We start from the raw sequence: 23,411 nt of genomic DNA on the forward strand, positions 1-23,411 counted from the left end.
TCATCTGTTCATTTTTGTAATTTAACTTATTCAGTTGAAATGACTTGAAATGACTTTTCAGATAAGTAAAACCCGAGAAACCAGAGAGAGAGCAGCACCCATGTGTAGCAAAGTTGGACAGGTAGAGGACTGAGGATCGGGTGGGGGCGGACCAAGGCTGGGAAAAGTACGGAGAAAACGGAGATTTCTCTCATCCCCGCCCCGCTGCATCCAGTACCCGAAGCCTAACCAGGGACCCGAGCACCGGCGCGGGGCCGCCCGTCCTCCGGGGCCAGCTCCATCCCCAGCTCGGCGGGGAGGGGGCGCTGCGGGTACCGCCACGGGTCGTCCAGGCCCGCGCCGGGCTGCGATTGGACGCGCCGCTGCCAGGCACCGGCCAGAACACAAACACGCTTGGAAGAGGAGGGGGGCGTTCTAGCGAGCCCGGGGCTTAGGCTTTTTTACGTCTCCCCCCGCCTCGCCCCCCCGCACTCCATGCCGGGTCTCTCTCTCCTGCTCGCCTCGACTGGCTGGCACGGCGGGAGAACTGGCGCAAACCTCGCCGCCGCAAGCCTCGCGCGCGTTCCAGCCCCAGCCTCTCCGCCTTCCCCGGCGCCCTCCACTCCAGCCATGGGGCTAACTTGCGGCTCCTAAGAGTTGCCGCCTCTGAGCAGCGCACTCTCCCGCTCATTTCCCCGCGGGCGGGCGATGGCTTAGGGCGCCCGAGGGGCCAGCCTAGAGGTAACGGGAAGGGGAAAGGGACGGCTGAGTGGGGAGTAAGAGGCCAAACAATGAGTTTCCACAAGGAGGACGGAGTGAGCAGCCTGTGCCAGAAGGCGCTGCACATCGTCACCGAGCTGTGCTTCGCGGGCCAGGTGGAGTGGGAGAAGTGCTCGGGCATCTTTCCCCGGGACAGGGGCAGCCAGGGCGGAAGCAGCACAGGTAACCGGGGAGGGCTCCTCTCGCTTCCGCGCGCCCAGCCGGGACCCCGCGCGGCACCAGGCGTCTGTGGGACGCCGCGCCTTTCCTACCTTGCTCCTTCTTGCGCGCAGCTCCTGGAGACTTGGAGCGTGGGCTGTTCGGGTTTGGCGTCCTGGTCTCCACCTGCCCGGCTTCTTCCACTTCCCTAGTCCGCTCGTTGCCCGCCGCGCCGTCCCTACTTGCTCCCCGGCTCCCGCACCTCCACTCCGCCGCTCTCCCACGCCTGCGGGCTCCCTTCCGGGGTGGCGAGGCGAGCGCGGGCGGCTGTGCCCAGCCCGCTTAACCAGCGCTGCCCGCGGGACTAGCGCTGCGCTCTCTCATCTCGCGGGTCGCGGGTTGAGCTTGGGTAAGGGGCCGGACCCCAGAATCCCAGCTTGGAAGTGAAGAACCGCCTTGCAAATCGGGCTGCCTTGCATTCCGCGAGCGGAAAGGCTCCCAGGAGGGGCAACTAGGGGCTGCAACCTGTCGAGCTTTTGACAGTGTCCCAAGTCCCTTTATTAAGTATGATTTTGTAGGACTTCTTGAACGTTGGCAAAACAGCAGGGTTTATTGATCCCATTTTTTTTTTTTTTTTTCAGGCGGCAATTAAGGCTCTGGTCACAGATAAAGCGGAAGGACAAAATAATTTATAAATCCTTTCCGCACACATGCCCTCACACACACCCAAACACACGGGCATTCTCCCTCTCCGTTCAGGAAACTTGAAAAAAAAAAATGGGGTGCATCGACCGTCAGAAATCTGCAGGTGGAAAGTAGCCTCAGGCGACAGGTTTTTCTCGGGGCGTGGGGGGAACCGTATCAGAACTACTGTTTGGTCACGCTTGGGTAGGGTTTTAACCACCTGCGCAATGTTTGGTTTGTGCAGCCTGTTGTGCTATTCACACGAACGAGAGGGACTCCAGAGTTATGGGCCGCGTGGTTTGAAGAGTCCCTTGCGAGGGTCACTTGTTGCTTTGGGAGACAAACACACACTGGTTTCGGGATTCTGGGCATCCGGCTGGAAGATTGCCATTCCTAATGTGGGTCTTGTTTCCCTCTCTTTGCTCTCCTGTCATTGTTCTCTCCCGGCGGGGCTTCATGGGTTGAGGGTAGCCAGGGCAACAAGTAAGAGCTGGACCGCTCGACTACAGACACTGTTAGCGATTCTCTCCTGCCCATCACCGCCGCTGAAGAAAAGGGAAAGGAAATGGGGTGTGTTTGGGGGCGGGGGTGGATAGATGTGGTTTATTTACATACCATTTCATAAACGGAGTATATTTGGGGTTTTCAAATTTCCTGGTCATGGCCCCAGAAACCAAGGGAAGCTTCTTTCTGTCTGCAGAGACTTTGCTACTTGGACCCGGAGCAGAATGATACATATAATTGGTGCTGTCCACATGCTGGAAACTTAGACATTTTGCAAATATACAAACACAAGTCTTTATCTCTTGTTCAGTGGGTGTCAATTCCTAGGAATGTATGAAAAAACTATTAGTGGAAGGGACTGGTGAATACTGTGAATGTATGAAAAAACTATTAGTGGAAGGGACTGGTGAATACTGTGAATGCATGAAAAAACTATTAGTGGAAGGGACTGGTGAATACTGTGTATATGTGCGTCCTGCGTTTGGTTGCTAAGCATGAGATAAACCCTCAAAATAGTATGACCTTAGAAGTCCTCTGTGGTGCTATTGGATAAAGTCTTCTGAACTGTCTTTAGCAATATACATGCTAAAGACTCAGAGGAGGGGGTAGTGGAAGAAATTGGAGTATTTAAACTTAAAGACCTATAATTTGGTCATTTAACAGTTGATGCTGTGATCCAACTGTTTGTGATCACACACCAAGTAGTAGTTTCCTGGGTCTCAGAGTGTCTGGTAATGAGGGCAATTTGTGAAGGTTGGAAACCAATTACTAGCTTATAAATCTTTCTAAGTACACAACCATATAAATTTAAGGTATAACACAGTATACGAATTGCAGAAAGGGTTTGGGCTTGTTCTAAGCAATACAAGAAGTAGTTATAGTCCTCATTCCTTTTGGACTTTTTGGATGCTTGAATAGAAAAAAGTGGGGGAAAACTAGCCTAAAACAATTACATGGATATTTTTCTCCTGTTCAGTGAGAAAATGGGGTATTTGATTTAATATATGAATATATTTTGAGTGGCTACCACTAAAGAAGACATTCTATTAGGTTGTATATTAGATATAAAGATGTCTAAGATTACTTTACATATTCTGTTTGTAGATCTATGCAACAATCAGAAATAGAATAACCCACAAATAAACTCCCAACACCAATCGATAATGGTGAAGTGGATTCAGCTATTATTTACTGAATCTTTGTATTAATTAGCCACTCAGCTTCACATTGTTCATTTTCTTATAATTTATGAACATGTGCCCTTTATTATAAGTCCCTAAATAAAAACGCTTCTTCTAGGTGATCCTTCTATTCACTGTTTGTTTTATGGGAAACACATTATTGGTAGGAGGACATCGACATTGAATGGTACAGTGGTTATTTACTTTGCATGTTAATCAGCACTGCCCATGTGGTGTCAGTTATTCAAAGGTTGCAGTGACAATTGCAAGCTTCCAGATTGAGTGTATTTTTAGATTCCTTCACATAGGAGTAGGAGAGAAATTCCAGTAATCCCAATTAAAGCCTTTCTACATTAAAGAACTAATAAATCAGGTATATAAATAAGATATTCTCCTACTGGTTTTTCAGATGCCAATAAAAACATCCTTTTTAGTATAACAGCAGTAGCAGAAGCAGCTGCAATGTTACTGGCATTAAGGATCTACCAATCAAGTAGACCAATGCCATGTTTTCATAAAATTTATGAAAATGTAGAATGAATCTGCCAACACTAGTTAGTTTACTTTCTTGGAATAGTTTGTTAGAGACATTATTGATACCAACATTACCCTTCACTAGAAAGTTCATCATGTGCAGTTTATAGAAAATCAAATTTTTGCCCTCTTTTTACCACTGATACTCTCCTCTCCCCATGGACATGTCACCCACTAAGTTCATCTCCATGTACAACATGATTTAATACTAGAATGCTTAGGGAAAATACAAAACAATATAGCCACCAAAATGTTATTTTTCAGATATACTATAACTAAGATACATAATAGTTTTTGAACTGCATTTGGGTTCATTGCTGGTCAGTCTTTAACTGCTACTCCATATCCAAACATTTATGGGTTTTAAGAAACTATGTTGCTTAAAAGGCAGACCTCATAAATCATAAATAATCAAACCCAGTGAAGCACACAGTCACATCCTAATTGTATAGACCTATTTTAAATAAACATGTAATTCATCATTATTTTAATTTTGCATTTTTTACTTTTAATTTGGGACTAAAAATTCTAAAAAAAAGTTTAAACAATTTTTTCTAAATTCATACATGTGTTCCTCAATTTCTTAGATGTAGGGATAAGGAGGTCTATCAAAGAATTTCCTTAAAGTTACTTGACTAATAAAAGAGATGGCTAAATAAAATTTTGAAAGTATATCATGATTGTCCTCTGGGATTAAAGCATTTTAAGTCTATGATAAAGACTTAACATGAATCAGGATGTTTCAAAGGTTTTCTCTACAGACACAAAGCAGAGGACTACTCAATTCATAATTCTTATATCCCTACACCACTGAGTTTTGTACATTCTAATGGTTGTATAAAGAGTTACAATTTAGAAATATAGAGGAAATTTTTCCTTAAGAATAATAGGCCTGGGAAAGAGTAATTGAACCATAATGAATTCAGATAGGCCAATAAGAAGAAGGATGTGTGAGAGGATTTTTTTTCCTTCTTCCACAGTCATTCCAGTGAAAAACGGCCACCTTCTATTTCTATTCTTTTTTACATGATCATCAATACATATTGTGCCTGGTCTCATTTGCTCCAAAGGGAAATGAACAACTACCTTCAAAGGCCAAGCCAGTCTCAGCAAACATCTATTTTTGTTAATTCTGAGATATCAATATTTTGGCAATACTGACTGGACCTTTTTTTGTTTTAATCTTTTTTTTTCCTTGAAACAAATTAAGATCTATATTTTCTTTTTATATGAGCTGTAAATCTCTGAAATATGGTTCTTACAAGGATGATTTTATATACAAGGTCTAGAGCTGCCCATTTCATTCAAGTCTCTTTTCTTTAAAAGCTAATCATCATTGTTACTTTGTTTTGTGCAAAAAACAAATGGAAGGCACTTGCATTCACTTAAAAGATTTCATTTTTACAAAATGCTGGTAGAAGATAAACATTATCACAAAGGTTTATTGGAATCTCTAATGACAATTAAAATTATCTATATTTTGCAAATGTAATTGTGTGCTTTCTGATATGTACATTAAGTCAGTAGAATATAAGCCTTTGAGAGCAGTGGTTTCTTTACTGTCTTATCCTTAGTACCTAGAAAAGTCTGTGGCTCCTACTAGGGTCTCAACAAATATTTGTTGAAGAAATGAAAGAAAGAATAAATGAATTAATAAATTTATCCTCAAGAAACCAGTTTCTTTATTTGTAAAATGATGGGTGCTATTTAATCATTTCCAAATTCCTCTGAAACTATATTATATATACTTGTGTCTTCATGTCTCCAGTGTCCAATACAGGATCCAGGTAGATAGGCATGCAAAATATGTAGTTTAGGGGCGCCTGGGTGGCTCAGTGGGTTAAGCCGCTGCCTTCGGCTCAGGTCATGATCTCAGGGTCCTGGGATCGAGTCCCACATCGGGCTCTCTGCTCAGCAGGGAGCCTGCTTCCCACTCCCTCTCTCTCTCTCTCTCTCTCTCTCTGCCAGTCTCTCTACTTACCTGTGATCTCTCTCTGTCAAATAAATAAATAAAATCTTAAAAAAAAATGTAGTTTATGAAAATGGCAGAAATTAAAGCATTTGAGGCATTTAAAACCTAGAACATGGGCAAGATACTAATGAAAAGGCAACTGAACCCCATATGGATGTCCACTGAGTTTCCCTAGAGTGTGTTCAGGAAAGGCTAAGATCCAGTGGCTAAATTTTTGTTAAGTGTTGCATAATAAAACTATTGACTTTACTGAAGTTCTAGAAAAATGGGAATATCCATTTTAAATATCAATTTATAACAGTAAAGAAAGCCTGTTTGCTGAAGTAGAAAATAGCATGGGAAAAAATAATATCATTATTCAAATGCCTATTAGTCATACCACTTAGAATTAGAAATCATCGTTTTGCAGTGGCAAAAACAAAGGCAGGAAAAGTTAGCAACGTCCCCTCAAATCACAGCTATTTAATGATGCAACTAGGATAAGAACCCAGGACTCCTTAGATCCTATCCTAGTTTCACCAAAAAGTAGAAATAGGAGGATTTCCTGGGAGACACATTCTTGGTGCTATACAGCACTGGAACAAATGCTTGTAAGGGTGGCTCTTTTCTAGTATAATACCATTGGCTATAATTAGTGCCACATTGGAAGGTAATTTTTTTAAAGATTTATTTATTTATTTTAGAGCCCCAGCATGCGTGAACAGGGCAAGGGGCAGAGGGAAAAGGAGAGAGAGAAAGGCAGACTCCCCACTGAGCACAGAGCCTGATGCTGGGCTCCATCTCAAAACCCTGAAATCATGGGATGAGCCTAAATAGAGTCGAAATCAAGAGTCAGATGCTTAACTGAGCCACCCAGGTGCCAGTATTAATAAGATTTCTCAGTGTGTAATTATGACCCAAATCTCCAGATTTCTTTTTGTTAGATGTATTGTCATACAAGTATAAGACACCACATTCTTCATTTTCCTTGCTTGAGTACATGAATGCATTTGCAATTAAGTGTACAAGAGTGTTTATTCATGAATTCTTAGCTAAATATAACTAATTTATTTGAGCAGTAAAAGATTTTAGTGTGTCCAAAATGCACAACTTTCAGCTCATGTAATTACAAATATAGCTCCTTTTGTATGTCCATAAATAAGCCTGTAATGAAAACAAATGTAAAATTGTCAGTTAAATTCTTTTTATTACTTTGTAATTAGAAAAAAATAATACATTAAAAATTTTGCTTTATTTTCCTGCCATATTTTGGGTATTTAATGTAAGTTATCAACCATCTATATATATCACTATTAACGGTGCTATGATGTCAAAGAAAACTAGACCCCCTAATAGAAGTGTTATTAGTAAAGTTCAGTAAATTATTTTGCTTGTTTCTAATTTGTACAATACCAATTTTTTCTGTTGGTAGAATATCCAACACTGGCCAAGTTTAGAAACAGAATCCCTAACTGAAGAGATGGCTTCTTTTTTTTCTTTTTTTTTTAAGATTTTATTTATTTAATTGTCAGAGAGAGAGAGAGCACACAAGCAGGGGCCACAGCAGGCAGGGGAGAAGCAGGTTCCCGGCTGAGCAGGGCTTGATCCTGGGATCATGACTGAGCTGAAGGCAGATGCCTAACCAACTGAGCCATCCAGGCACCCCAAGAGATGGTTTCTTGTTATTATATAATAAACTCATTTTCTTTTTCCTTATAATGTTAAATATTCTAATTGACTACTGAAACTGTAAGAGCTGACATTAACAAGGCTTAGGTAAGACTATGAGAAAGTAAAACTCCGTGTGTGTGTGTATATACACACACACATCACATGACTATATAATCATGAAATTGTGCTGTGATGCCTCAGAGCTAGAAGGGTAGAATGATGGAGGTGGGGGACTGGTATTAACTTTTTTTTTAATCCAGGTGGATTCTGAGGTATGTTAGGATCTTCTCTTTAACATTCTGTTATTGAATTGAGACAACATTACAGTCAATTGAAGAAACCTTGTAAATGTCAATTTGTTCATCCTGCAGAATTATTTTAAACAATGAGGACTACTGTTTATAGTCTTTATTATTCCTTTAGTTCTATTTCAGTAGTCATATTTATAGGAATGATTGATAAAACTATCGAGAAGCATATTATCATTTCTAATATGTTACAGTATGAGTCGCTACTCTATCCAAGAGATAGTGTTAGCATTATGCTTTTATTCAACAAATATTTATTGAACACTTTTGTGAAAGCCACTTTGCCAGACATTAAAATGTACTCATGTATAGTTCAAGTTATTGTAAATGTAGAAGATAGTCATAGTTTATAAATTACTCAATTATGAACATATGTAAAGAATTTTTATACATTTGGATACTTTTATACTATATTTAGTACCATATTTGATACCGTATTTGATTGAATCTAAGATGCTATTGATAAGAGACACCAGTATTTAAATGATACCAAAAAGGAAAAAGAATGTTGTTAAATTGTGGCTTAATGCCTTCTTATCACACAGAATTTTTGCTTCATACTTAGGATTCATTCATTTATTTATTTATTTATTATAAACAGATAATATTATTTTTATCCCCAGGGGTACAGGTTTGTGAATCACCAGGTTTACACACTTCACAGCACTCACTATAGCACATACCCTCCCCAATGTCCATAACCCCACCCCCCTTCTCTCAACCCCTCTTCCCCCGCAGCAACCCTCAGTTTGTTTTGTGAGATTAAGGGTCACTTAAGGTTAGTCTCCTTCCCAATCCCATCTTGTTTCATTTATTCTTCTCCTACCCCCTTAATCTCCCATGTTGCATCTCCACTTCCTCATAAATTTTTAAAGTTATATCACTGTTGCACAAACATAAAAAGGAAAACATATAAATGGGTTTAAATAATTTTAAATTAAAACTGAGTGTGGTTCGGGGCGCTTGGGTGGCTCAGTGGGTTAAAGTCTCTGCCTTCGGCTCAGGTCATGATCCTAGGGTCCTGGGTTTGAGCCCCATATCAGGCTCTCTGCTCGGCAAGGAGCCTGCTTCTCTCTCTCTCTCTCGCTCTCTCTCTTCCTGCCTCTCTGCCTACTTGTGATCTCTCTCGCTCTGTGTCAAATAAATAAATAAAATCTTAAAAAAAAAATAAAATAAAATTGAACGTGGTTCTTCTGAATGGGTTTTTGATTCAGAATTGGTGATACCTTTGTTTGCACTCATTATTGGGATCTATGCCATCAAGAATGCCTTAAAAGAATTCATAAAAGATACAAAGGCCATTGGCGTTGTGCTCTAAGCTACCCATACAGTTATGTGCAATGTTGGCAAACTCACTTGACTCACTGCCTTCTCCCTCCATCCCCAGTAAAAGTTTAGCTTGTAAGGTTAGGGCTAGGCTTCATGTTTTCTCTACTGTTTTCTTTCAAGCCACTAAGACTTCACTTTCTGTGACTTCCAACGTTAATGTTAATGCTTTTGCTTTAGCACATACTCAGAATAAATTATGACACACTTACTTCCTGGCTATTAGTGATTGTAACAAGCCATTGATAGTAAGATATATTCTAATTTCAGAAAATGAAAATCTTTTAAAATGTGCATTTTACAACCAATTAAGTATAGTATTAACATAAAGTTGTCTATGTTTACTGAAATTCAAGAAAAATGCAAAAGTCAATACAGTTAAGTGGAAATTAAAGAAACACTGTTGCAAGGATGATATGTTGATTATATTTTGGATTGATAGATGAAAAAGAGACTGCTAGGGGCACCTGGGTGGCTCAGTGGGTTAAAGCCTCTGCCTTTGGCTCAGGTCATGATCTCAGGGTCCTGGGATCGAGCCCCGCATCGGGTTCTCTGCTCAACAGGGAGCCTGTTTCCTCCCCCTCTCTCTGCCTGCCTCTCTGACTACTTGTGATCTCTTTGTCTCTGTCAAGTAAATAAATAAAAAATCTTAAAAAAAAAAAAAAAGAGAGAGACTGCTAGTTGTTTCCTAGTATTCATTTTCCTCTTTCATTTCATAGTATCAGAATCTTTATTTTTAGTTAGGTATGTGACAGCATTAAAATAAATTTAAAATTTTTTAAATTTAAAGATGACAACTTTACTGAGCTTTCTTTTTGGTTTGGTGCAACCACGTGACTAAATCCAACCATCATGGGGTGCCTGGGTGCCTCAGTCAGTTAAATGTCTGCTTTCAACTCCGGTCATGATTCCGGGGTCCTGGGATGGAGCCCTGCATCAGGCTCCTTGCTCAGCCGGGAGCCTGCTTCTCCCTCTGCCTGCCACTTCCTCTGCTTGCTCTCTCTCTTTCTCTGACAAATAGATAAATAAAATCTTTAAAAATCAATCAGTCAGTCAATCTCACCATCAGCAGGTTAGCAGCAATGATATGTACTACTTCCAGGCTGTGGCCTTAAAATAAAAGTACATACTCTCACCTTCCCTTTCCTTTGTTATTCTGCCACTCAACTGCCTGGAACATGGACATGGTTAACTTGCCTTCTTGAACTTTAAGGAGAAGGCAAAAACCTTTGAATAGCAAAACAAATTGAAGAAACAAGGATTCTAGACACCTTGAAGCTGATGTGTATGCCTTGGCCTGCTTATGCTGGGACAGTTAATCACACAGTTAATTACACTGAGAAATAAACTTCTCCCTTGTGTAAGTCATTGTTAATTCGGCCCCTTGTTACAGAAATCAGAATTATGCCCTGTTATAACACTAGAGCTGATTCTTGAACAACATAGGATTCAACTGTGCAGATCCACCTTATGTGGATTTTTTTAATAGTACAGTAAGTACTCTAAATGTATTTTCTTTTTATGATTTACTCAATAACACTGTATTTTCTCTAGATTACTTTATTATAAAAAGATAGTATTTAATACATACACAAATATGTATTAACCAAGTGGTTATGTTATTGGCAAGGCTTCTGGTCAGCAGTAGGCTATTAATAGTTAAGTTTTGGGGACACTTGGGTGGCTCAGTCAGTTAGGCGTCTGATTTTGATCTCAGCTCAGATCATGATCTCAGGATCCTAGGATTGAGCCGCATGTAGGGCTCCACACTCAGCAGGGAGTCTGCTAATGTCTCTCCATCTGCCCCTCTCCCCACTTGTGTTCTGTCTCTTGCATATAAATAAATAAAATCTGTTTAAAAAATTAAAAATGAAATATAAATAAAGTTAAACTTTTAGGGAGTCAAAAGTTATATGGAGATTTTCAACTTGGGGTAGTGCCCCAATTTCCTCTTTATTTAAGGGTCAACTGTAATACCATTATGAAGAGGATAAATAGGTTAACTTTAAAGATAGTTCCAAATTTTTATCCTAGACCCGCATTTCCTCAACTTTTTTTTAAAGATTTTATTCATTTATTTGACAGAGATCACAAGTAGGTAGAGAAGCAGGCATAGAAAGAGGAGGAAGCAGGCTCCTTGCCGAGCCGAGAGCCTGCCACGGGGCTCGATACCAGGACCCTGGGATCGTGACCCAAGCCGAGGGTAGAGGCTTTAACCCACTGAGCCACCCAGGCGCCCCTCCTAAACTTTTTTTGAATAAGAGTTGCAAATTTGAGTTTTATTTCCCCTCTCTATGGAATGATGCCATAAATGTGGTCTGTGTTCTAGCAGTAATGGGAAGCAACCAAAGAAAGAAAAGGCTTAGAACACCAATGAACTAAATTTATAACTTTTTTTTTTCTTCAAACAACATTTTAATGATCAGGAAGAGCACTGCTGTAAACACCCATTCAAAATTGCTACTGTAATTTTTACCCAAATTTATAACTTTTTTAAAAAGATTTTATTTATTTGACAGATCACAAGTAGGCAGAGAGCAGGCTCCCTGATGAGCAGAAAGCCCGAAGCAGGACTCAATCCTAGGACCCTGAGATCATGACCTGAGCTGAAGGCAGAAACTTAACCCACTGAGCCACTCAGGGACCCCTAAATTATAATTTTTTTATTAATTATAAGAAATCATATATCTGTACATTTTGAAAACCAAAGAACTAGAATTTTAAAATTTTTTTAAATGATACAGAAACAGATAAGAAGATTATCAATTAAGGCAGTGGTGATGGAAATTGAGAGCATGCCGACTGGTCTGTGCTTTTCTGTGTGATCTTTTCTGACTGCATAGTTAGTAGGCAATTAGATCTAACATATTTTACCGGCCTCAGAGAATTCAAATGCTATGGTCTGGTTATAAAGACTATAGCAAAGTTCGGCTTTACTAAGTTTCTGAAGAATCACATTTTTTGGCTTATTCTGTTTTCTGATGAGAGTTGTTTTAGTTTTTTAGAAGTGGGTCACTTTATTTTGAGATATTAAGACACAATAAGAGAGTAAGATCTCTATAGCTAAAGTGAGTCAGAGATATCCAGTCAGAAAGATAAGTAAATAGATAGTGGTAAAGCAGTGGTTATGCATATATATGTAATCAAACCAGAGTTTGAGCAATTTTAAACCTGATTATCTTGGTACCTAGTCTAATATCTGTAAAATTCATTAACTCTTAGGCTTACCAAGATATAATACGATGAACGTCATATAATGGATTCTTTTTAACTATCCAGAGACATTGTAAATTTGAGGTAGATCCTACTCATCAAGTTTGCAATTGCAAGGAATAACTTCAGAGGCTCTGCCCCGAAGGCAACCCGTTTACATTCATCACTCCGGCCTCCCAGTGTTGATCCCTGTGATCTTTTCTCTACCTTTTCTCTATTTTACCTCCCCAGTCCCCAACCAAAAGTTCCTATGCTTTCACCTTTTCTCATTTGGAAACTCCAGCCCATTCACCTTTCTACTTCTCTGAATTCTCTGCCAATAAATATGGCACCATACTTAATGTTGCATCATTTCGTCATCTCAGTCATTTTTTTCCTTTGAACTATATTGGATCTTCCTGCACTACGGCGAAGAGGAACCTCATTCATGGATAAATTTATCTTCTTTATCCCTACACCAGAACAACTGAATAGTCAGGGGATTTTTAAAACCTGGCAGGCTAGCATCATTCTATTAGCCTCTCATTTTGAAAGAACCCTCAATTCTGAACAGAAATCCTGTTTCCCTATTCGAGTTTCTCCTGTTCTCTACAATTCTTATTTTAAAACTTTCCCAGTGTGTTCAAATATTCCAAACAATTCCCCCCAATATCACTAAATAACCGGCAGTTGACCCTAACTTCTACTTTGGAGAGAAGATACTACTTGTTAGGAATTCACTTGACTTTCTGCCCAAAGACCTATAAACTTAGGTCCAGAACCACCTACTTTTTCTTTCAAAGGGAAAAATGAGGCAGTCCTTGCACTGTCACCTCACACCCCATCCAGATTCCAGAACCACCTACTTTTTCTTGCAAAGGGAAAAATGAGGCAGTCCTTGCACTGTCACCTCAGACCCCATCCCTCCGTTGTCTCCTGTTTTGGGACTTCATCAATAATTATGCATTTTGCTTAACTTTCTGTGTACTCTTGTGTGATTCCTTCCCCTCATTTTTAGAACATGCTTGAGTACTGCCCATCCTGATAAAACACCTTCATCAACTCCACGTGCTATTCTAGTTACTGCTTTCTCTCACCTCCTTTCCTTCATCCAGTTTCCTGAAGGAATTATCTCCTCTTAAAGAATCCACTTCATCATCCCTATCATTTATTTAACCATATTAAACTGGTTATACAGCCTCTGCTTCACTAACTGCATTGAATTCACCAAAGACCTATTTGTTGATGTTAGTAGTTACTTATTCTAATTGAACTTACTTTAACTTTTTTATATGGTTAATCACTTCTTAAAATATTTTTCTCCAAACAATGTGAGAACACATTGAGCTGATTTTCCCCCTATACTTCTCTATTATTTTTTAATCTCCTATGCACATAGGCTCTTTGTTCCTTTAAGTTATTTTTCTTTAAATATTGATGTACTCAGTTTTCTACAGAATTTCTGTCTTCTTACATGGATCCAGATTCCACTATTTTAAAGAGTCCCTTAATTTTATCTTTAGTTGCAGTCATCCATGACCAATAGCTTCCTCAAAATTTCTACTTGCCTGACCACAAGTACGTCAAACTCAGTATGACCCAAGCTCAAAGTCATGGTCTTTCTGACTTTGTCATCCTATTTGTCTCCCACTAACTCACATTCTTGTCCTTCAGTCTTCACACTCCTTAACTAGAGTTTTAAACTTCCAGTGATTTCCTGAATCTGCTCTTTTCCCCATTCCAGCAACCACCGTAATCCCTCTGCGGATGACTTCATAATCTGTTAGCTAGTTTTGCCTCTTCTAGTCTCACTTCCACTCTGATCTTCTCCCTAGCCAGAGTGTTACTTCTGAAATGTGTATCTGACCTTTTCAGTATCCTGACTGAAGGTCAAGACTGAAGTTACTGATTTTCTTTGAACTAAGTCTAGACTCATAACGTTTTTCATGCCGTGGTTAATTATTGACTTCTAATCATAAAAATATCATTTAAAATATTTTGATGACTTTATAAATTCTTCCAGATCCTCCATTAATATTTTTAAATTCAGATTTTTTTTTTATTTTGCTAAACACATTTTGTTGAAAAAAAAATCATAAAGACCTAAGGATTAAACAGTTGATTTGGGTCTTTAATACTTATAATTTAATTACTTACAACTATAATAGCGGGCAATGTAAAAATATATAAAATACAATAAGCTTACTTTTATAACTTTAGTTTTATTTTTTCAGGATAAAATTGGAATTATCCCAACTTTTCTCACTTTTTACTGTTGAGAATAAATACCTTTTCCCCTTTGCTCTGTTTTTGGGTGAAAGGAGCTATAAGATAGGAATAATCCTGGAATCTTGGCCAACCCCCATCTCTGAGAAATGCCATTTCTCCCTATTTCTCCCTTCTCCAAGGTGTAAGCTTCATATCCTCAGGAAACAAATATTCCCTACTTCTCCATGTAGTAAATTTTACAAGGTCCAGTCCTCATGGGGAATACCTGTGGTAGTCCAGCCACGCTCGTGACTATATGGACAAGTGTAATTAAATTCAAGGTAGTATATTAGTGAGTCCACTTTCTGCCACACCTAAGCAGATAGCTGCTAGTATTTATTTGCTACCTGTTTGAACACTGTGTCTGTCTCTCAGTTGTTCTGAGCACATATGGGTAGAAAAATGGGATGTTATTTCTTAGCTTCCTGAAACATTAGCATTTACTTAGAAATGATGGTGTTCATTTTAAACAAATTCACTCCTTTCAGTACCAGATATCATTAGATGAGTCTCTCCTCTTCTTACTAATTTGTGAATCACCATTCAATCCACACTCCATCTATAACTATGCCTCTTTTTCCCTCAGTACTCTTGTTTAAAGAAAAGTAAATAATTGATAGCAACCCATCACTGTACTTCCTATGCAAATGACAATGCTAACTATTTTATATACATTTACTTAAACCTGACAACACCCTATGAAATAATTATAAACACCCCTTTTTTTTCTGAGCCTCTTAAAACCTAACTAACCAACCTGCCCAAAGTCACAGTGGTGGAGTTGACATTTGAACCCAGATCTATAAACTATATTGTAAACTGTAGTATAGGCTATATTGTACTATCTTCCTAGTACAAGGATTTCTGCATATTCCCTCCAAATCACTCAATTTTTTTCATCCAGTCACCTTGAAATGCACAGATATTTGAGTTCCTTGTCAGATAACTCCCAAAATATGTATGCAGTAACTCCATAAACACTTTTGACCATGTAATAAATACCAGACACACTAAAACAGTGAGTACATTAGGTTTCTGCTCTGAAGATCAAGGAATGAGAGTATATTTAGGACAGGAACGTCTGGAAAAACACAGTAAGTACAGATTCATAATGTCTTATCCACAATTATGATACCTCAAAATGCTGAAAACCAAAAAAGTATTCTGTAAATTGTATTACTTTGGCATCAACACCTTACCTGAATTGGCATTACACTACTTATAATCATCAGTGATCCCACTCAGTGTGACTAATTCATACATTTCATTATAGATATATTGATGTGTTTGGTTACTGGATGTTATCCCAGATGATGTGTACCATGTTGCCTTTCTAATATCCAAAAGAAAATAACAATTTTTGAAAAACATCATGTCCCAGAGATGGGGTAAAGAATTAAAAGACAATCAAGTTATTATAATAGCAGTGTTAGAGTGGTGGGTGTCCTTTCAAAGCTCTTAGGAATGGAAGAGGCAGAGAGGGTCAAGAAAGAGGAACTATTGGATCTGATTGTTGAATACAAATTTTCCAGGAAGCCAAAGAGGAGAAGAAAATGCAGTTACATGGAGCTACATGAAACAGCCTGAAGAAAATCCTAAGACAATAATATGTGGTTAGGGGAAGGGGATTAGGTGGGAAGGTGGCAAAAGAATAAAGCTGATCAATACCAAGTGGCCAAATCCCAGAGATGCTATGGAATGCCTTACAAAGTTTGGATTTGTCCCAGATGGTTAAAAAGTGACCTGGAAGGATATTAGGCCAAGACAGGTAAGGCAACCATATGTCTCAGATGCCAGGACAGGATTGGTTTCTTCCTGCTGTCCTGGCATGACTGGTAGTACAGCTTTTCACTTGCACAAGTAACTAGTGTGGATGAAATAGTTTATGGTCCCCTAAAAGGTAGAACCAGATACTGATTTTATTTTTTTATTTTTTAAAGATTTTATTTATTTATTTGACACAGAGAGAGAGATCACAAGCAGGCTGAGAGAGAGGCAGGCAGAGAGAGAGGCTCCCTGCTGAGCAGAGAGCCCAATGTGGGGCTTCATCCCAGGACCCTGAGACCATGACCTGAACCGAAGGCAGAGGCTCAACCCTCTGAGCCACTCAGGCACCCCCAGATACTGATTTTAGAAAGAAAATTGTCATCAGTAGGGAAAATGGAATTAAGGTCAGAGATTTTCACAGCACTTTTTCCTAGGAACCTTGTGAATGCCAAAGCCCATCACTTAGGAACAATGGCATAAATGGATGCCATCAAATTGTTGTGGGTAGAGCATAAGTTCTCTAATACCCATAAGTAAGAAGGGAGGCATTTTCAGTTGTGAACTGAAAACTACTTGCATCTTTACCCTACCCCACATTGTCCCACAGTTTCCTTATTTCTTGGCTTTTGGCTTCAACTGGGTAGAAATGAGCAGATTGAGCAGTTAAAATATCCATAAAAATATAATATTAATGGAGCCAAATATACATAAAGATTATGAATCCATAATTATAGTGTTTACTCCTCCATTTAAAGCCATAGTTGATCATCAGGAAGCACACTTTATATATTTTTTCTTTTTTTCCGCAAGCCCTGAGACTAATGAACAATTAAAAAGTAAAAATAAGGTAAACTACAAAATGTAAAGTATGATCACACATTCCTCATCAATGGAATATAAATGGGAAAGATATTCAATGGTTGCTTTAATAAGCAGCTGGAAAAATGAGGTAAGATATTAATATCTATGTATAATAGCTTGTCAAATTAATTTTTATTCTTATAATTAAGTAGCATTAAAAACTTGGAATTATTTCAATTTCTGAATAGGTTTCCATTAGCTACAAATTAAGAGTTTAAGCACAACCATTTTATCTTACTAATCAGGAAAATGTAAATTAAAGCAAGGTATCATTTCCCGATCATATTAGTGAGAATTAAAGTACATCAGCATTTTTTTGAGACTGTAGGAACTGGTAAACTCATAAAATGTTTTTGTTATAGTTACTCTGGGGTTCTTTTGGAAATATCTAGTAACATCAAATACGTGCATAACCTATGACTTTGCAATTCTATTTTTAGATATTGACCTTAGAAAAATATTCAAAAATACACACAAGAAGTAAGGTGCAAGGATGCTCATTGTAAGTAACTGTTGTAACAGCAAAACACTGGACATAATCTAAATAGCTGTCATGAGGAAGTATTATGGAATACATGTGAGATGAGGTTAAACTTCAAGGATCATTGAACTTAAAAAAAAAAATTGGAGAAATATGTAGCAAGCTCTTTGTGTTTTTTAAAAAGTATATTAAACAATTATATGTTTTTGTGAGGTTTTTTTTTAAGAAATACCTTAGTGCTTGGGCTGGACAGATAAACACCAAAACACACAAAACTGGGATCAAAGGTTGCTTCTAGAGAGGAGTGGGAAATCCTGAATTTGCAGTAGTGGTTAACGGAAATTAGATTTGTTCTTTATTAGTTTGCTAGGTCTTTCATAACAAAATACCAAGACTGGTGGCTTAACAGAACTTCTTTCTTCACGGTTGTGGAAACCAGAAGTCCAAGATCAAGGTGTCAGGAGGGTTGATTTTTTATCTGAGGGCTGTCCCCTTTGGCCTGTACGCAGCCACCTTCTCCGTGTCTTCACGTCGTCTTTCTCCCTGAGTATCTTTGTCCTCATCTCCTCTTCTTATAAGGACACCAGTCCCTGGAATAGGGCCTATTCACGGGACCACATTTTGCCTCAGTTACTAATCTAAAGGTTCTGTTTCCAAATGCAGTCACATTCTGAGGCCCTAGGATATGAGGACTTCAACGTAAGAAAGTGGAAGAGATAAAGGAACAGAGAAGAGTTCAGCCTCTAACATATTCCTAACTTTTTTCTTTTGAACAAATAAAAGATATTGGATTCATATTTTACAAAAATGAGGCTAAGCAAAGTTGTAAAAGAAAATTACAAGGTTATTTACATCTAGAAAAATCTCCCTTTACAGGAACTTTGCTTGATTCTGAAGAGTGCTATTATACCAAGTTGCTGACATTGGTTATCTTAGGAAGTTGAAAATGGAAGTGGGTAATGGAAAATCATTAACTTTTTTTTAAAAAAAGACTTTACGATTTAGAGCAGTTTTAGATTTACATAAAAATTGGGGGAAATAGTACAAAGGTCCCATGTACCCGACACCCAGTTTCTCCTATTATTAACATTTAACATTAATATGGGACATTGTGTAATTAATGAACCAGTATTGATACATTGTTAATTAAAGTCTATACTTGAGTCCTATTTCCTTAGTTTTTACCTAATAATCCTTTTTCTATTCAAGGAGTCTGTCTAGGATACCATCTTTTATTTAGTTGTCATGCCTCCTTTTGGCTGTGATCATTTCTCAGGCTATGTTTTTATCTGGGAACCTTGGCAGTTTTGAAGAGTACTCATCAGATACTTTATAGAATGCCCTTCTTCCAGAATTTGTCTTATATATTTCTAATGTTTAGACTTCGGGTTATGGATTTGGGGAAGAAGACAACAGAATTAGAGTGCCATTTTCATCACTTATCAGGGGTGCATACTAGCAACATGATTCATCATTGTCGATGTTCATCTCGATCACCCCAGTGAGGTACCCTTACTTTTTCCATGCTCTCCTTTTCGGAAGGAAGTCACTATGTGCAGTCCACACTTAAGGAGTTGAGAGCTGGGCTCCACCTCCTTGAGAGCAAAGTATCTACATAAATTGTTTGAAATTCTGCACAGGAGATTTGTTCCTTCTCTCCCATTCATTTATTGAGTCAATCTTACTAACTTTTTTTTTTTTTACTATATTTCTTTAAATTACTTTACATAATTATCATGTATTAAGTTTGTAAATATTTTAAAGTAAGTTTATTTTAGAGATACTTAGGTAACACATCCTTAATTTGGAACTCTAAAAAGAAGGAACATACAAGGTTATCAGAACGGACCTGGAGAATTTAAAAATATGCTATTACTATACCCACTCTCTGTTAGTAACATGTTATCCTCATTTAGACTATAGAAAGTGGTTTATGCAAATATTTGACATTATTCTCTGCTTCAAGAGTGAGAAGTTTACATCTTTAGATAAAAGATGAAGCAAACAGAAGCCTTTCCTGCTGTGTGCATTCTCCAAGTTTCTTTCGGTTTTTTTAAAGATTTTATTTATTTATTTGATAGAGAGCAAGAGAGCACAAGTAGGCAGAAAGTCAGGCAGAGAGAGAGGGGGAAGCAGGCTCCCTGCTGAGTAGAGAGCCAGTTGCGGGGCTCGATCCCAGGACCGTGAGACATTGACCAGAGCCGAAGGCAGAGACTTATCGCACTGAGACACCCAGGTGCCCCTCTCCAAATTTCTTAAGCTTTGTAACTTCAAGACAGATTATAAACTGCCACCTTCGCAAACTCTTGAACCCCTTGTAGTGTTCCTGGAAGTGATGTGCTTTTTCTGTGTACAGTTTGAAGTTTTCATATATTTCCTTTGAGAATTTTCAGGCACAGTTATTAATCTTTCCTCCCTACAAAGATAAATTAAAAGTAAATTTCATAATTCTCAGTCAGAAAGCTATTAATAATAATCGTAGGTAAATTATCTCACCATTGCTGCTCTTTTATCTACACTCTCAATGAATTAACATTTCTTTACATTGTAATTTTTTCCAGATATTTCAGTCAGCTTGTTAGCGGTGGTTGTCAGCTTCTGTGGCCTGGCCTTGTTGGTTGTTTCACTTTTTGTCTTCTGGAAGCTGTGCTGGCCTTGCTGGAAGAGCAAACCAGTGACTTCCAACATCAGTACCCTTCCACAGAGCATTTCAAGTGCTCCTACTGAAGTTTTTGAAACTGAAGAGAAAAAAGAAGTTAAAGATAACGAAAAGCCAGCTCTAAAAGTTATTGAACCTGCTATAAAAATCAGCCACACTTCCCCTGATATCCCAGCAGAAGTCCAAACTGCTTTAAAAGAACATTTAATTAAACATGCACGTGTGCAAAGACAAACTACTGAGCCTACGTCTTCATCCCGGTAAGGAAAGATCAAATACATAAAACTGGGCGTGTGTGTGTGTGTGTGTGTGTGTGTGTGTATGTGTGTGATTTCATAATAGAAAAGAAAACTGAGGTGGGAAAGGAGAAAAGAAAAGACAAACAGGAGAAATGAGAAGGACACAGGAAACAGATAACTGAATAAAGAGGAAAAGGACAGAGTAAGGATCAAAGAAACTCAAGACAAAGGAGCCAAACAGGGAGCAGTACCAAGGAAGTTTAGTAGATTCTGAAGTCTCGGTAAAATCATATAACTACAGATTATTATTTATGAACTCTTTCCCTTGAAATATCATGGCTCAATAGATTCTACTTGCAGTCTTTCAATTTAGTTTAAATTGACCAATAAATACCATGAAAACAGCCATTTGCAAAGTCTGTCATGAAATCATTGAGAACTTCACAATCAAAATTGAGTAACAGACACTAACGTGTAGTCTACAGTTGTTCAGCAACTACATTGTCAACATGGAACCACAGGAAAATGTTATTTGAATCCACACAGACCAAACTCATACTGGGCAGAGTGTGAGACGCTCCGCCAGGCTTTTGGTGAATATCGTGAGCATACTGAGGAGCGTACAGAAAATGAGGGAAAAGGGAGGCCTCTTTGTGGAGATACATTTTAACTCTGCTTGGTAGAATCAGCAGAAGATCTCTTGAATGAAAATAATTTGCTATAGTGTATTTCAAATTACACTAATGTAAAAAAAATTTTGTGTGTGTGAGGATAAAGCTTTAAAGAAACTCAAAAAATTTAGGGTAAAAATGTTCAATTAATTTACAAAACATTTTTTTTTAAATATTAGCAGCAGCTATGAACATCAGTGAGCTTAGCATTTAGAATTATTCAGCTCTTTTAACTGATAAGTGCACCCGACACAAGGACACTTTCTCTCTTGGTCCTAAAAAAAAAAAAAAAAACATAAAGATTGAATTATACATATCTCATATTTTCTAAGAGAAAAAGTAGAAGACAAATTCAAAGTTTTACTAGAACTTTGATATCATTTCATCTGCCTCTTTGAATTTTCTTGTTTATATGAGTGGGTAAGAACGGAAGAAGGAAAGAATTATTTTGAGCACTTGCAATTTAGCCTCTATGCCAGGCAGCCTTCCTGCTAATCCTTGGCCAACTTGCATGAGGTAAGTACTATTAATCATTCCCATTACTTGTGAATTAACTCAAACCCAGAGAGATTTAAAAATTTGCCTGAAGTCATGCGGCTGGCCAAAGTTAGAATTCAAATTTATCCAGATTGATGGTTTCACAGCTTAAGTGTGAAAGCCAAGGGGATATAGTTTTCTGAACTCAAAGATGTTGGTCACAAAGTCTGCTGTGGACAGATGGTTTGGAGATTGAAAAATAAGGGTATCTTCCTGCTCATTATTCTCAAAAATCTAAAATTGTAAGTGGTTATTGTGAATGATCAGAGTCATGATTTTAATCTCTTTGGCATTGAGATGAATTGCTTGCAGAAAACTTGATTGTGTGTAGTTCTCCAAACTCCTCAGCTACATTAATTACTTCATCATACCAGAAATGACCTCATATAGAAGGAGGAGGAAATTGCTGAGTGCATTAGGCAGCCCACTTGGACACAGTGATCAAATGTACATTATCATAGATCAGATTATTCTGCTCAGATCCTAACTTCTCACTAAAATGTAGCAAAATCAGACCACATACATGCACACACACATACACACAATTAATTTAATGCTTGATATCATCACCTTATTAGGCTATGCCAGCCCCAGTCTGCTGTTGGGACTCCCTTTGACTTGGCTCAGACAGTAGATGCCAAACTTCTTAGCCTTTCAAGCTTTATTTGTCTCTATAATTTCATGACATTGTGATTGGTCCAGAACTTAACAGCATTGCTGGAAACGGGCAAATTTTCCAGATTCTCATCTTCCTTTTCAAATGCCTGTACATTTGGTCCCGTCAGCCTGCCAGAGACCAAGCAACCAGCCAGGAGGCATCCGTGTTATTTCTTTATTACTAACATTCTTCTAGCCTGTATCTTGATTGACTGACTGTTCATTCATCCTGTAGTCTTATTCAGTAGATATTTAGTAATGAGTATCACCAAATATTATGCATACTCCGTCTACTCTGTAAATCCAAGGGAGCTGGAAAAAAATTTACAACATAATGCAAAGACAAGACTTGAAAGACCAACTTCAATATAAGGAATTACAAGTACAAACTGTGATGAAGAATGTGGAATTCTGAGAACAGGAAGATTATTTCCAGCATGAGGCTGAGAGAAGGGCCATTAAGGAATCCAGGAATTCACATGAATGGCTACTGGGAAAAGGTGTGCATCCCAGATGGAAACATTTTATGTGAAAAGACACAGAATAGGAAACGTTACCATAAAAACAGCAGGTAAAATACCTTGATCAGAAAATGGAGTTCAGTGGAGGAACAAAGGAAGAAGAGAAAGTCAGCTAGAATCAAAGTATAAGAGGCCTTGAAATCATGGCCACAATGTTCAAGTTCTGTCCTGTCAAAAAATATTTGGCACAGAAGAGTCCCTTGTATAAAGAGCTGTGTTTTAGAAAAATTAATTTGGCAATAGCTTAAAGGACAGACTAAATAAAATGACATCTATTTAGGAACTTATGTAATAGTTAAAGCATGATAAAAATCAGGAAAAAGCAAACAACCAAAAGACAAAAGCCTGAGGGCAGTTGTGAAGGAAGAATCTAAGACCCCTTATAAAAAGCACCGTGACTCTTCAAATCATTACAAGCATAGCCTAAACCTCTGCAAGGCCTGCCATTCAAACTATTAAAATTGGATGATACCAAGCTACCATGCAAGCATTTTAATTCCAT

At 38.3% G+C, this 23,411-nt stretch overlaps 1 protein-coding gene across 1 annotated transcript in view; it reads left to right on the forward strand.

Moving 5' to 3' along the window:
• The first annotated feature begins 374 nt into the window (after positions 1 to 374).
• SYT10 (synaptotagmin 10) overlaps positions 375 to 23,411 on the forward strand; it is a 69,114-nt gene continuing 46,077 nt past the window's right edge. Inside the window, exons 1-2 of the mRNA XM_004771824.3 lie at positions 375 to 921; positions 20,187 to 20,544. Of these exons, the coding sequence (XP_004771881.1) occupies positions 771 to 921; positions 20,187 to 20,544 (509 nt within the window). The 5' untranslated portion in view covers positions 375 to 770. The remainder of the gene's footprint in view (positions 922 to 20,186; positions 20,545 to 23,411) is intronic.

The sequence above is a fragment of the Mustela putorius genome, unplaced genomic scaffold (assembly GCF_011764305.1).
Source record: "Mustela putorius furo isolate JIRA1106 unplaced genomic scaffold, ASM1176430v1.1 tig00537227_pilon_pilon_pilon, whole genome shotgun sequence".
Taxonomy (NCBI): domain Eukaryota; kingdom Metazoa; phylum Chordata; class Mammalia; order Carnivora; family Mustelidae; genus Mustela; species Mustela putorius.